General features: G+C 42.6%; 1 protein-coding gene across 2 annotated transcripts in view; it reads left to right on the top strand.

Moving 5' to 3' along the window:
* BDNF (brain derived neurotrophic factor) overlaps positions 1–12,229 on the top strand; it is a 40,701-nt gene extending 28,472 nt beyond the window's left edge. For both annotated transcript variants that reach the window (XM_005426937.2, XM_005426938.2), the window contains exon 2: positions 7,889–12,229. In XM_005426937.2, coding sequence (XP_005426994.1) covers positions 7,889–8,650 — 762 coding nt within the window. In that variant the 3' untranslated portion in view covers positions 8,651–12,229. The remainder of the gene's footprint in view (positions 1–7,888) is intronic.
* Positions 12,230–13,395: the final 1,166 nt, after the last annotated feature.

Genomic DNA, 13,395 nt, shown 5'->3' on the forward strand with positions numbered 1-13,395 from the left:
GAAAATACAGTGTACACTGGTGTTTGCCCAAGGGTGGAGGAGGAGAAGAGCTTGTTTGGTCACTCTCAGGTGCTGGCATGCTGGTTATACAACGTGACCCTGTGTATCCCTCTGCTGAATCTGGCTGAAGTTGGCCCCAGATTTTTAAAATAGATTAGGGATAGAGTACCAACCATAGGAAGTGCAAAAGTCTTGTTTCAACATGAAACCACTTATAAGGTGGGGGAAAAAAAAGCTGAAAACTATAATGCTTTGAAATCTGTGGGAAGCTGTATTGTCATTGTAAATATCATTGGTGAAAGAGCACTTCTTGCCAAAGTGTTTTCAGTACAGTTATGTTAACATAGTGACATAATTTTCCAGTAGTGTTATCTCCAAAGATAAAGCTGTTGTCACAGCAAGACAAATACAGGGCTGGCTGCCCAGTGCCGTGAATTCCCAATAAGCAAATCCTTCCATCCTTATACAAGTCCTGTTAGCATTGATTGAGGTGAAATCTGAAAACCTACAGATTCCTGCTTCTGCTGTCATTCTGCTCCATGTAACTTTGGACTTGAATACTCCCAGGAAGTGCTGTGGTACCTCAGAGTAAGCTTTTTTCCTTGCCCTGTGTATGGAAATTATTTCCATGGAGATGCTGTGCTGACAGCTGGACTGAGCATGTGTCAGGAGAATCCACAAACAAGGGCAGACAGCCAAAAGATGACTGAAACTCCACTAGCAAATGCAGGAGGACTGTTAATACCTGTCAGGGCTCTCACAACAAGCAGTTCTGGTTTCTGGTTCCTGCACATCACAATGCACAGCTGCATTTCAAGTACTGGCTATGGCTAAAAGTGAGGCATTGTCTCACAGTAGTGCCACACGCAGTCAGGATCTCTGCAAAGGTAAGAGCCTTGCAACAAGCCCTTGCTCTCCTCTCTGCACCCTGGTGAAAGCACTGCCTGCCCAAACCGCTGGTAACTGCTCCATATGATCATCATGCTTTTTAACCATTTCTTTTTCTTGGCAAATCTTCACTTAGGTTCCTGTTGGGTGCCCAGTGTTCTGTAGGTCCTAGGAAGCTGCCACGTGCAGCAGAATTGAGGTCTGTGTGGGATGCTTCACATGCTGTTCAATAGTTTGCAGGCACTCTGAGATCCAAGCTCAACTGGTGCAGGAACTCCTGGGTTGTTCCAGGGTGCTGGGCACATGTCACTGTTCAAGGGATCCAACTTGTGCTAGATTGCACAACATGGTCTGTTCTGTTCCTGCTTCTGGGCACCAATTATCCTTGTCTCCTCTGTGAGCTTCATGTGTGTACTTGGCAGAATAGCTTAGTCCTGTGATGATTCAGTGCAATGTTTCATATCAAAGAGCCCTAGTGAAACAGAAGACAAACTACAGATGCTGCTCAAAGGTCTGAGGTTCTGCCTTAACGCTCTTTTGCACACAGGTTGAATTAGCATTTTATAAAGCTCTAGTGGCTATTGAAGCAAATGATTTCAGAGAACTGTAATTATCTGCCCCCATGGAGGGGGCATCTTTGCATGGAGTCATTACTAAATGGATTGGTTTCATGGGGGGTTGGGGGGGAGTGTGTACCCTATTCTATAGGTGAACCTTCCTTTCACAGAGATTAGTTTCATGTTACTTCTGAATGACCACAGTAATGGCATGAACATACCTCGATGTATACTCTAAAGTGATAAATGCAGATTTCTGAAGTCATTTTTGAAATTGGAATTTGCTAATGCACAAGTGTTGACCTTTGAGTATCACCCCTACTGTACAGTATTTGTGACACAGGAATAGAAGTGCAGCATGTTACTCTACCCATGGTACTCTGAAAAGCAGAAATAAACCTGTTGGTAGTGCTTTTATTTGTGGAGGGCATTTCAGTGAATACCTTGGGATTTGAACGTGAAATTTTGGCAAAAACTGTTGTGGTGAAACATATTGTGTTTGATGGGAATGGTGGCACACACAGAGGCTCCTTTGGGAGCTGAGTTTCTTTGAGTACAGCTGGAATCACAGCTTCCTGTGGTTTGAGTGCCCCAAGTGTGGTATGTTGCACAAACAGCTGCAAAGGCAGCTAAGTGTGTCACTGGATCAATCATCAGTTCCCATTGTCACAGCGTAAAAAAAGTGCACATCTCTTCTAAAGATGTCTCTCTGAAAATGTATGATACCATCTGTGAATCTGGTCTGTTTCTTCACTTGTGCACACTGTCAAAACTCATCCTTCCTGTTTACTGGTATGGGCAGACTGGGTCTGAGTGTGTCCAACAGAGATCCTGCTGGGAACGCCTTGCAGTCCTGCACTTAGCCAATTTAAATGCAATTAAGCATGTTTGCAATGAATCCGCTCTGCACTCATTAAAACAGCTGAATTCTCACTCAGTGAGTGTTTGAGGTCTGCTTGAGTGTCTAGGAAGGTATGAGAAAAGTCTGTAGGAAACTCTGATACGTGGCTCTGTGAAGGATCAGGACTGTGATGTCATGGCATTTTTATTTTGCCATTATTTTCTTTGGGTGCTTTCTCACCTCTTGTTGTCAGAAACTGATTCCTGTATGTACTGAGGAGAGAGTCCAATAAAACCTTGGAACCCCACAAAAAATGCCTTGTATTCCTTTAGACAGATGTGTGCTTTTCCAGAGCCAATATAGACATTGCTTGAGTTTCTTTGCTCTCGGAAGCTGTACCACAGACCATATTTAGCAACATAAGATGAAAGTCAATTTCTCATGCTAAAAGTTCTAGTTAAAGTTAACATTACTTGTAAATTTGCTTGCTGTTTGTCTTGGACTTCAAAATACTTCATAGTCTCTGCTATCTCTGGCATTAAGACTAAGTAGATTTCATTACCTCAGGGAAAACCAACATGAGAATAAAAATAAAATAGGTTTATTCTTCCTGACAAGAAGCACCAGCTTAAAAGAATACAAATTGGATATGGGTGTGCATGTATATGTATTGGGGGAGTGGGTGCTTTATTTGCAGTAATAAAATGTAATTATATAGTTTGCGGCATAAATAGCCTCAAGGATGAGTAGAGTGTGTCAGACATCCAGTTATGCATGTGATAAAGGTTAATACTATTTGTTCTCAGTACATTTAGTCTTTGCAAATCATGTGCTGACATGCATCCTATTTTGATATCTGTTCACACACTCTGGTAATGATGCATAAAGCAGGAACTCATGCCTGTGGCATTCGGTAGGGTTTAGTAAATTGAACTTTTGTGTAAAGATCTTAGAAAATGGCAAGGCACAAAACGAATGTCACTTGCTGCTAATTTTATCTTCCTTCATGCACTCCTTTCTGGAGATTAAAGCATGAATCTATTCACCACTGAAAGTTACTTCAACTCACATGGCACATATTGGGATGCAGGAAAGCAAGTACGTGTTCACAGCTATTCCTTAGGTCCCTCTGCTGGAAATATAACCTGTTAAGCGGCTGCTTTTTTGTTTAAAAGACCTAAAATTAATGAAATAAAACAATTAACTCATGAATCTTCATTAAATACAAATACTGAAATAAATAGTACAGCGAGGTAATTGGCTGCATATGTAAAGTAGCTGTAGCTAATTGACATGACCTTCATTTAATGAGCCTGCTTCCCATTAGTGGAGATGCCTGCCACAATTCCGTGTCCTTACTCTAGCTGTAACTGTTGGACTTTATTGGGCTGTGAAGTAGGTCACATCTTCCTGAGATCCATTCCAATGGGTGACCTCTTTTCATTGCTCCAGCTTCACTGTGCTGTGTGAAAGCAGAGAGGGTACGTTCTTGTGGCCATGAGAATGGACAGTGTTCCCAAAGCTGGTCTCAGATGGGATTTCTGATGGACACACCTCATGTCCTGAGGGAGCACCTCAGGGAGGCTGGTGTGTATCCGTGTTGTACATGTTAGTGGGTGTTCAGTGCCTGGGAGAACAGCTGGACCAAGATCTCTTCTCCTAGAGAGGTCTGCAATCTTTGATGCCCAGAGGCGTGGCTGAACAGGAGTGCAGAAGGGTTGCAGCCTTTACTTGTTGTTTCTAGAAGGTGTAGTGTAGAGACTTGAACCTCCTACACCTGAGAAGGGAGGGAAAATGAGTGTATTGTAGGACTACAGAGTGATGTTGTAACATCAGTGATTTTTTTTTATTGTGTGTTTCTGGGTGCACATCTTACTACAAGTAGTCATGGCTGCGCTGTTAGTGTGGCATGCAGATGTATTGATGCCCTCAGAACATGCATTATCAGCCAGGTTGCTCCAGTGGTGAGCCTCTGTGGGAAATAGTGGCTCAGTCTGCCAGCATAGGCTCAGGCATGGATGTACACAGAAGTGCTGGGGCATCTCCATGCAAGGCCTCTCACTGCTGGCTGTGCCCAGCACAGAAAGGATCAATACCTCCCGTGGTAGTAGCAGGCTGGGAAAATAGGAAAATAGTTTTCTTCCATGTTCCCAACTCAGTTCCCCTTCCACAGGGTGGCACACTGACTGGCTCATAATCAGAAGGATGTGCACAATATGTTAATGTTTGGGGTTTACAAGACACTTAAGGTAACAGGACAGGCAGTATCTTTAATCTTTGCAATACAGTGAAGGTTTGGTGGTTGGAGAACAGAGAGGAAAAGGACTGGAAGCTGCCATCCAAAGTGTTCCAGCGACCTTTTTGGTGCTACATTGGGATATTAGTCCTGCCTCATTAAGAAGGAGATGAACCATGCTGTCGTGCTTTGATGCTGGCTAAATGCCAGGAACCCAGGAAAAAACTCTTCAGCCATTCTCCTCTGCTATAGTTGAGCAGAGGAGGGGAGAAAAAAACCCAAAGGGGCTAATGAGTTAAGGATTGGGAAGAAATACTTGAAGGGCAAAATAGGCTCAAAACTTAAAAAGGTATTTTAAAAAATCACTACTGTGGCTGGCTTATTCTCTCCTCATCAAAATATCAAGCCAGGTAAAACCAGCACACATGTATTGGTGTGTCAGTTCAACAGTAGCTGAAAGGTTGTGGGATTCTACCTGTGACATATCTTATTCTGCTACAGCATGTTAAACTCGTTGATATTTATGAACTGCTAATATGAATTGCTGTGGTGTCTAAAATGAAGATATTTCCCAGGTGATAAAACACTACACCCTTGTATTAAATCACTTCATATAATTTTGCTGCCAAAGATAAGGACTCTGTATAGTGCTCAAGTCACTGTCAAGATAGAGAGAAGAATTTTCTTACATCCTGCTTCTAGAGTTCAGCTTAGTCTGGGGCTCACTTGCAGAGCAGTAGATGTTTGATCTGTGGGTTCTTGCTGGCAGTATTCCTTTATCTGCGCTGCTAAAGCTTACTTTGACATGCTCTTCTACAGTTTTAAATGGGAGGAAGAGGATTGGCTTTTAAACAGTGTATAATCACGATGTTATGTGGGTAATGCATGTCTAAAAATTGTTGCTTTTCAGAGTCTAGTTGTACACAGTTTCTTGCAGGTCGTTGTGAGTGAAGCTGCCCAGCCTCTGTTCTGTTCTCCCCCCATGTGAGGCGAACAGCCTAGTGACAGGGATGAAGGATGTGGCCTGATCCAGGGTTCTTCTCTGCTTTGTTCACCTGTCTAGCTTGAAAAGCACAGAGCAGCTCCAGCTGGTGTGCTTACCTGATGGGGAAAACTTCTCTCTGCTCTGTGCTTGTTTGGTGCCTCTTTTGCCCTACGTGCTCAGAGAGACTGTGTCCCACAGAGTCGGGACCTGGCCAGGACCTCTGGGCACTGCTTCCATAAAAAGAACAGGAACTTGGTTAGGAGCCAGAAGATCTGTTTTCTGTTCATTGCTCTGGTGGCCACAGAGTGTGATGTGAGTGTTTGAGGTTCTTTTCATTTTAGGTTTTATATTAAACAATTCTCTGAAGAGAAAGTGTATAAATATTATTTTTCTGTTCCACTGGCTCTGCATTTGTATGTTAGCTGAGCCACCCATCTTCAAGACAAGTTGTTTTGTCTCTCATTTGGTAAAGGAAGACTAGCAATCTTTTTCCTTCTCCTGTAAATCACCTCTGTAATGCCTCTTTTCCTCCCCTTTGAGGAAGAAATCTGACACTCCCTGTAGAATGTTTTGAAAATTCCAACAGGAAAAAACTGCAAAATATTAATGTTCTGCATGGTTAGAGCAAACACTATGTTCCTGTGAGTCACAGATGTCAGGTTTGTTTAATCTTAATAAATCTATGCCACAACAACACTATTAAACAGGAAGAGGGATGAGGGATGAAGGAAGAGTTGTGCCGGGTTAGAAAGGATTCTTGGCCAAAATCTTGTTTAGTGGGAGTCTGGATGAGGGGGGCATGGGCATAAACCTGAACACTTCCCACCCTGCCTTCATTAAGTACATTTTGGGCATTGCCTTTCTAGTGCATATTTCATTTTATTTGTATGTTTTATGATAAATTGCCTTTCCGTGTTAAGCCATGCGTACTTATTTCCCACAGTACATTTGCTGGAGCTAAAGTAAGTCTTTTTACACAGCACCCTGTCGGCTGTGTAAAAATAGCATTTACTCCAATGCGTGTTGCCAAGTATGAGGTACTTCCAAATGAAGTTCAAAAGCTCTGAAACATGCATTAGCTGCTTTTTCAAAAATGTGAACAATGCCATTGCTTTCTAGCAAACAGAACTGGTGAGAAGAGGGATTGGAAGGGAAAAAAATAACAGCTGGTCTGCTAGATGTTGTAGTAGCGCTGGGGATCAGACAGAAGGCATGGCTCTCTGTCACTGCAGGATTTGGGGGTGGTTCTTGTAACAGGACTTAACAGCATCTACTCTGCCCTTGAGGAGGAAACATTTTCTACCTGAGCAGCCTTGCAAAGCACTTGGGGAGGAGTTCATGTGAGCTCCCTGCGGCTGGGAGTCCTGACAGGAGTGAGCTGTGCTGATTCCAAGCCTGGTGAGAAATTGCCTGGCCAGCACTCCTCTCTGGTGCTACCCCTCCCCTCCCAGTGAGGACAGAGATGAGCATGCACATAAACCTGTAACACCTGCCAGATTTGGGGGCAGAATACGAGAGACAGGCCAACTGCTGTGTTTCAGCGTGACATTAGGTCTGGTGATGCTGGGTTTCATGATGGCCTCTGGGCTCTAACTAGGTGTAAATAAATGCTTTGCCCACCTGAGAACAGGTGCTGTGGGGCCCTGGAGAAGTACAGAGCAGTGGTTCTGCTGCTGTCGCTTCAGTGTAGCTCTTCCCAGCTCTATGTTCCAGCACGCCCTTTCCATGCTGTTCACATGATGCAAGCATCTGTCCTGCTCAAGTTTACTGCCCCAGGCCATTTTCTTGTTCTGTATTTATGTATATATACCTTCTATGTTTGGATGAGAGATTGACAATTGTATGGCTTCTTCCTGTGTTTTGAAGATTGCTTTCAAAACACAAATGCAGTTCATCCTGGTGCTGCTCAGTTTTTGGGGTTTTTTTGTGGGCAGAATGATGAGCTATTTTCTGCCATAGAGAGATCCTCAAAATCAAGTATTTACATTTGCACTTGAAATGGAAGTCTTGCCTCTCACAGCTGTGGAGCTGTCTTTTATTGCTGAAATGTTGCATTGCCAAATAGCAGTTCTGCTTTTGCTGTTACTTGGAATAGGTGTAATTGGTCAATAAATAAGGAGTCTGTGTAGTATCTAATCTAATACTTACACTGAGTGATTTTAGCGTGTAGGAACCGAGTTGCTGGGATCAATGTTGCCTGTGCTGCAGCCTGTGCTTTTTCTGAAACTCTAAATTAAAGAGCACTCTTTAACAAGAGTATGCTTTATCACTGGTAATGAGTTGCAACTGCATGCCGAACACCTCTGTAGAAAATGCAGAGTCTTGTGAGTTTTTATTACTCCAAACCTCGTAAGTTAATTTGTTTTTCTTGGTTTTTACAGTTCCACCAAGTGAGAAGAGTGATGACCATCCTTTTCTTTACTATGGTTATCTCATACTTCACTTGCATGAAAGCTGCCCCAATGAAAGAAGCCAGTCTAAGAGGACAAGGCAGCTTGGCTTACCCAGGTCTCCGGACCCACGGGACTCTGGAGAGCATAAACGGGCCCAGTGCCGGTTCCAGGGCGCTGACATCGTTGGCAGACACCTTTGAGCACGTCATAGAGGAGCTCTTGGACGAGGAGCAGGACATCCAGCCCGGCGAGGGAAACAAGGATGCAGACTTGTACACATCCCGAGTGATGCTAAGCAGCCAAGTGCCTTTGGAACCCCCGCTGCTGTTCCTGCTGGAGGAGTACAAAAACTACCTGGATGCCGCCAACATGTCGATGCGCGTGCGGCGCCACTCGGACCCCGCGCGCCGCGGGGAGCTGAGCGTCTGTGACAGCACCAGCGAGTGGGTGACGGCCGCCGAGAAAAAGACTGCGGTGGACATGTCTGGGGCCACCGTCACCGTGCTGGAGAAAGTCCCCGTGCCCAAAGGCCAGCTGAAGCAATACTTCTACGAGACCAAATGCAACCCCAAGGGGTACACAAAGGAGGGCTGCCGGGGCATAGACAAGAGGCACTGGAACTCGCAGTGCCGAACTACGCAGTCTTACGTGAGAGCTCTCACCATGGATAACAAAAAGAGAGTTGGCTGGCGCTTCATAAGGATAGACACTTCTTGTGTATGTACATTGACCATTAAAAGGGGAAGATAGTGGATTCGTGTTGTATAGATTATATTGAGACAAAATTATCTATTTGTATATATACATAACAGGGTAAATTATTCGGTAAAAAATAATTTTATGGACTGCATGTATGACTGAAGTTTATACAGTACAGTGGTTACACAATCTATTTATTGAACATATCCATGACCTGAAGGGGAACAATAGTCATTTGCGCACAAGTTTAAACAAAGAAACAAAAAAAAAAAAAAAAAAAAACCACAAAAAAAAAAAGGAAATCAAGCGAACTTAAAAGTCTGCATTACATTCCTCCATAACATTGTGGTTTGTCGCCGTTGCCAAGAATTGAAAATATAAAAAATTAAAAAAAAAATAAAATTGCATGCTGCTTCAATTGTGAATTAATGATAAACTGTCCTCTTTCAGAAAAATAAATTGAACCAAAACATTCTGTTTACATTTTAGACAGTAAGTATCTTTAGTCTGTTAGTATATATGTTTACTGCTTCTAACTTCTGATAGCGTTGAAATTAAAACAATGTCAAGGTGCTGTTGTCATAGTTTTACTGTTTCTCTTTTACTTTTGAACTCCCATCAGATTAAAAAACAAAAAAATCATTACCTTATTCTGGATTAGAAAAAAAATTTGGTTTTTGTATGTTGTGAAGGTGTTTGCAATAGCAGTCCGACTACTGACAAAAAATAATAAAAAGAGGCAACTGAAAAAGAATGGTGATGTTCCACTTCACATTGTTGAACTTCAGGCTTAAAGACAACACTTATTTAACTGTATGGCAACACGCTTTTTTGGTTGTTGGGGGGGTGGTTTGTTGTTGTTGGGTTTTTTTTTTTTTTTGTCTTTTTCCATTTTCAGTCTTGAGACATGCATTTGCTTATACCATGTTTGCTTGTGTTTGAGAATTTTTTTTCCCCTTTTCTCCCTCTGGAGGGACATTGGTTGTGATCTTTAAGTATTTCACTTACCATAGAACTGGAGCTTGTCATATAGAGAATATTCTATAGTGTTCAGAGCAATTATTTTCCTATAATAAAAGACTGTGCTTGAATCAAATGTCTTGGTGAAGCACGGTGAGAGTGTCACTAGCAAAGGTCTAGAAAAGTGGATGGAGGGTCTGAAATCAGGCTGGTTGTGGGACTTTATAGTTCAGCCAGTTTGGGAACAAATAACACTGCTTTGGGTTGGCTGAGGTTGTCCCCGTTGCAATCATTACTGAATGTGCATTCTGTTAGAGATCAAGAGCTTGGCCATGTGCGTGGATGCCCTTCCCCTGCAGAGCATGCCAGCAGCCCCAGGCCTGCAGAGCTGGTGGGCAAACTCTGGGGCATCTATGCCTGAAAGAGCCCTGGAAACCAGCTTGGGAATGGGACAGAGAGGAGCTGCTTCCAGCAGAAAGCAATTGGCATTGTGTTCATGTGGCTTACCTTGTGAAACAAATACTGCCACTAGAAATCCACTCTGGAAGCAAATCAGGAGCAAGTGCTGGCTTAGCTTGCTTAGGTCTGAGGGATGTGCTCACTCTGTGCTCCCCCTCTGCTGACAGAAGTACTGCTAGAAAGGCAGGTTGTGAGGCTGAGAGCTGTGCACAGCACACTGGCCACAGTGGGCTGAGCACTGAAATAGCTCCTTAGAAAGCTCACTGGAGGCTCAGGCTATATTTGTAGTTCCTGGAGATAAAAAATAGCTGAAGAGGTAGGAGAATACTGCAAAATATAATCTGCTTCTGAATGCTGTAGAATCTGTATTTATTAAAACTCTGACTGGGTAAAGCTGACAGAAATATGTTTGCCCCAGTAATGCTCTTTGAAGAGCATATTTAAAACTGATTTTGTGTCATCACTGGTAGAAACCTATGCTGGAAGGTAACAGACACTTTCACATCAGTGATTTCTGCTGCTTTGGGTAGAAGGGCAGCCCCTTCCTGAGGGTAACTGCCTGTCAAAGTGCCAGTGGCCATGTGCACACCAGACGGAGTGAGAAGAGAGGGTTGTGTGACCCACCTGAGCTTCAAACTTCAGCCTTCCCCATTGATTGCTGATGGGCATTTCCCACATAGAAAAAAAAACAACAAAACAACCCAACCCAAAACCTTATCGAAATTCTCAAAACTTCATCTCAGATACTCTTCATGCAAAATAAATCATGGAATCAAAGACTGTTTTGTGTTGGAAGGGACCTTAAAGATCATTTTTATCATGGGCAGGTCCACCTTCCTCCTGAGCATTTCACTCCCCTGGGGCCACACCTGTGTGTGTGTTGTAATTTGCGTTGAGTAAAGCCAGTGTGACTCAGGAGCTGCTCTCAGCAGCACTCCTCACCTGCAGCAGACAAGTGCTGTAATGCCGGCTCCTCTCAAAACATGGGCTGGCTGCTGGGAAGGAAAGAATGATGCTGATGTGGGAATAACAAACAAATCACTCAGCTAGACTGCAAGAGATAGCTTGGATCTGACAGGAGTCTAATTCACATACAGGAATCCAGTAACTGCCAGTTCAAAGAAATTTCCAAAAGAGAACTGTTAATGCCCAAATCATGCTAGAAATAAATCTTCTTCCTTCCCAGAGTTAACTGTGGCTATATCCTTTACTTGTAAATCCTCAGCTGGCACGGTGAGGGTGGTGCAGGTGTGGCAGAATGAGAGGAGTGGGATGGTGGCTTCAGAAGGATGAAGGACAGCCCACGGAGCTGAGGGCACTGAGGGTGGAGCTGGAAGCCCAGAGAGCTGTGCCTGGTACCTGCACCAGAGTGATGTAGAGATTGTAGAGATGTGATTGAGAACATGCCAGCTCTGTGCTCAGTAACTGATCAGTAATTGATATTATTGATACTATTGACATTATTGATATTGGCAATCAACCTGGAGAACTGTGCCTGGCACCTACACCAGAGCAATATTCACCAGAAAATGCCAGCTCTGTGCTCAGTAACTGATCAATAATTGACATTATTGATATTGGCAATTAACCTGGAGAACTGTGCCTGGTACCTACACCAGAGTGATATTCACCAGAACATGCCAGCTCTGTGCTCAGTAACTGATCAGTAATTGACATTATTGATACTATTGACATTATTGATATTGGCAATTAACCTGGAGAACTGTGCCTGACACCTACACCAGAGTGGTATTCCCCAGAACATGCCAGCTCTGTGCTCAATAACTGATCAATAATTGATATTATTGATATTGGCAATTAACCTGCAATAGTGATTGATCTGTTGATATTATTGATATTGGCAATTAACCTGCAGCCCCACAGCTCTGACATTAGACATCCATGCTCACAGGCTGGGCAGTTTTAGTTAACACAGAGACAGAGAGGGGAGGGTTGGTTTTCCTTCACATCACTTCATTAAACTCTTAATTAAACTTCATTAACTCTTGCTGTGGTCTGTTGGTGACAGAAGTATTCCATGCATGTCAGCAGGCCTAGTGCTGTGTTAAAGGACTCTTGCAACTGTAAGTTCATGTCTGTGGCCTTGTTCTCTATTATTCATCTTGTGTAACATAAATATTTATTGTATATTTATATAATTTTATGGTTTTTTGGGAAAATACTGAAATTGGCATTAAAATTTAAAAGCAACTGCGTCATATTGTAAATATAATTGAGCTATATTTAAGTGTACTGATTAACATAATATATGTTTAACTAGAGTTTTTTATGTTTTTAAATATATTTTCGAAATACATATATATATATAAAATGGGGTTTTTTGGGGGACCATGTGACTTTTCTCTAATTGTAAAACAAACTTGAGTTTTACTATAAATATGTGTGTTCTTTGTTTTAAAACAATTTTTACTCTATTTTAGCAATAAAATCTCACTCGGAGGGCAGGTAGCCCCCTGTTTCATAGTTAGCATTGGGAGGGGAGGGATAGCAAGAATTTACTTCACATGAAAGCTGGGGATACTTGCAGGATGATGCATTTCCATTTAATTCCAGCACAAAAGTTCTCATGAACTAAAAGCCCATGAATGACATATATATGGTTTTACTCAAGTATAAAATAAAGAGCATAAGGGGCAGGGAGTTTCTACCCTTAGTAGCTAAGGGATAAGTGACACATAAACTCAATAGCTACAGTCATGTACCTGATTTTTAAATGATTATTTTTAAATTTATTTTTTAAATTTATATCTTTAACATTTATATTTATATCCCCTGCACAGATTTATGACCCTACAGAGTACTAGGAGTGGGATTCCTCAGATTTAACACCTTGTTAGCATTTCTAAAATAATCTCTACTACAACTGCCAAGCCTGTACATTTAGTTATCCCACAGACCTTTAATAATCAATAAATCCTCAAGATGAGTAGAAAACTTGCATATAACTTAAGGAGGGGCGTGGGGGGGAGCACAAACCCAGACTCTCCCCAAAAAAACCCTATTGCTGCAGATTTTTCAGGAGCCCAGTACCAGCAATATCTCACAAAAACTGAGGGAATTATTCTTCTGCAGATGGTCACTGATATTAAACACAACTTAAAAAAGCAAATACACATTGCTTTTTTATTTTCACCCCCCATGAGCCAGCAGGAACCGTGATGGATGCTGCAGCCTTTGGGATGTGGATGAGCAGAGCTGCATTTTGGCCATGCCACCTGCCTGCCCCTGCTTGGACCCTGCCTCCTTCCATCCAGAGGCAGCCCAGAGAATTTGCTTCAGCAATTAAATATGTGTTGATGGTATGACATGGGTGCCCAGGGAATGGAATGCACACACTCAAAATACAGATTTGAGCT

This window comes from Geospiza fortis, unplaced genomic scaffold (genome assembly GCF_000277835.1).
Source record: "Geospiza fortis unplaced genomic scaffold, GeoFor_1.0 scaffold113, whole genome shotgun sequence".
Taxonomy (NCBI): domain Eukaryota; kingdom Metazoa; phylum Chordata; class Aves; order Passeriformes; family Thraupidae; genus Geospiza; species Geospiza fortis.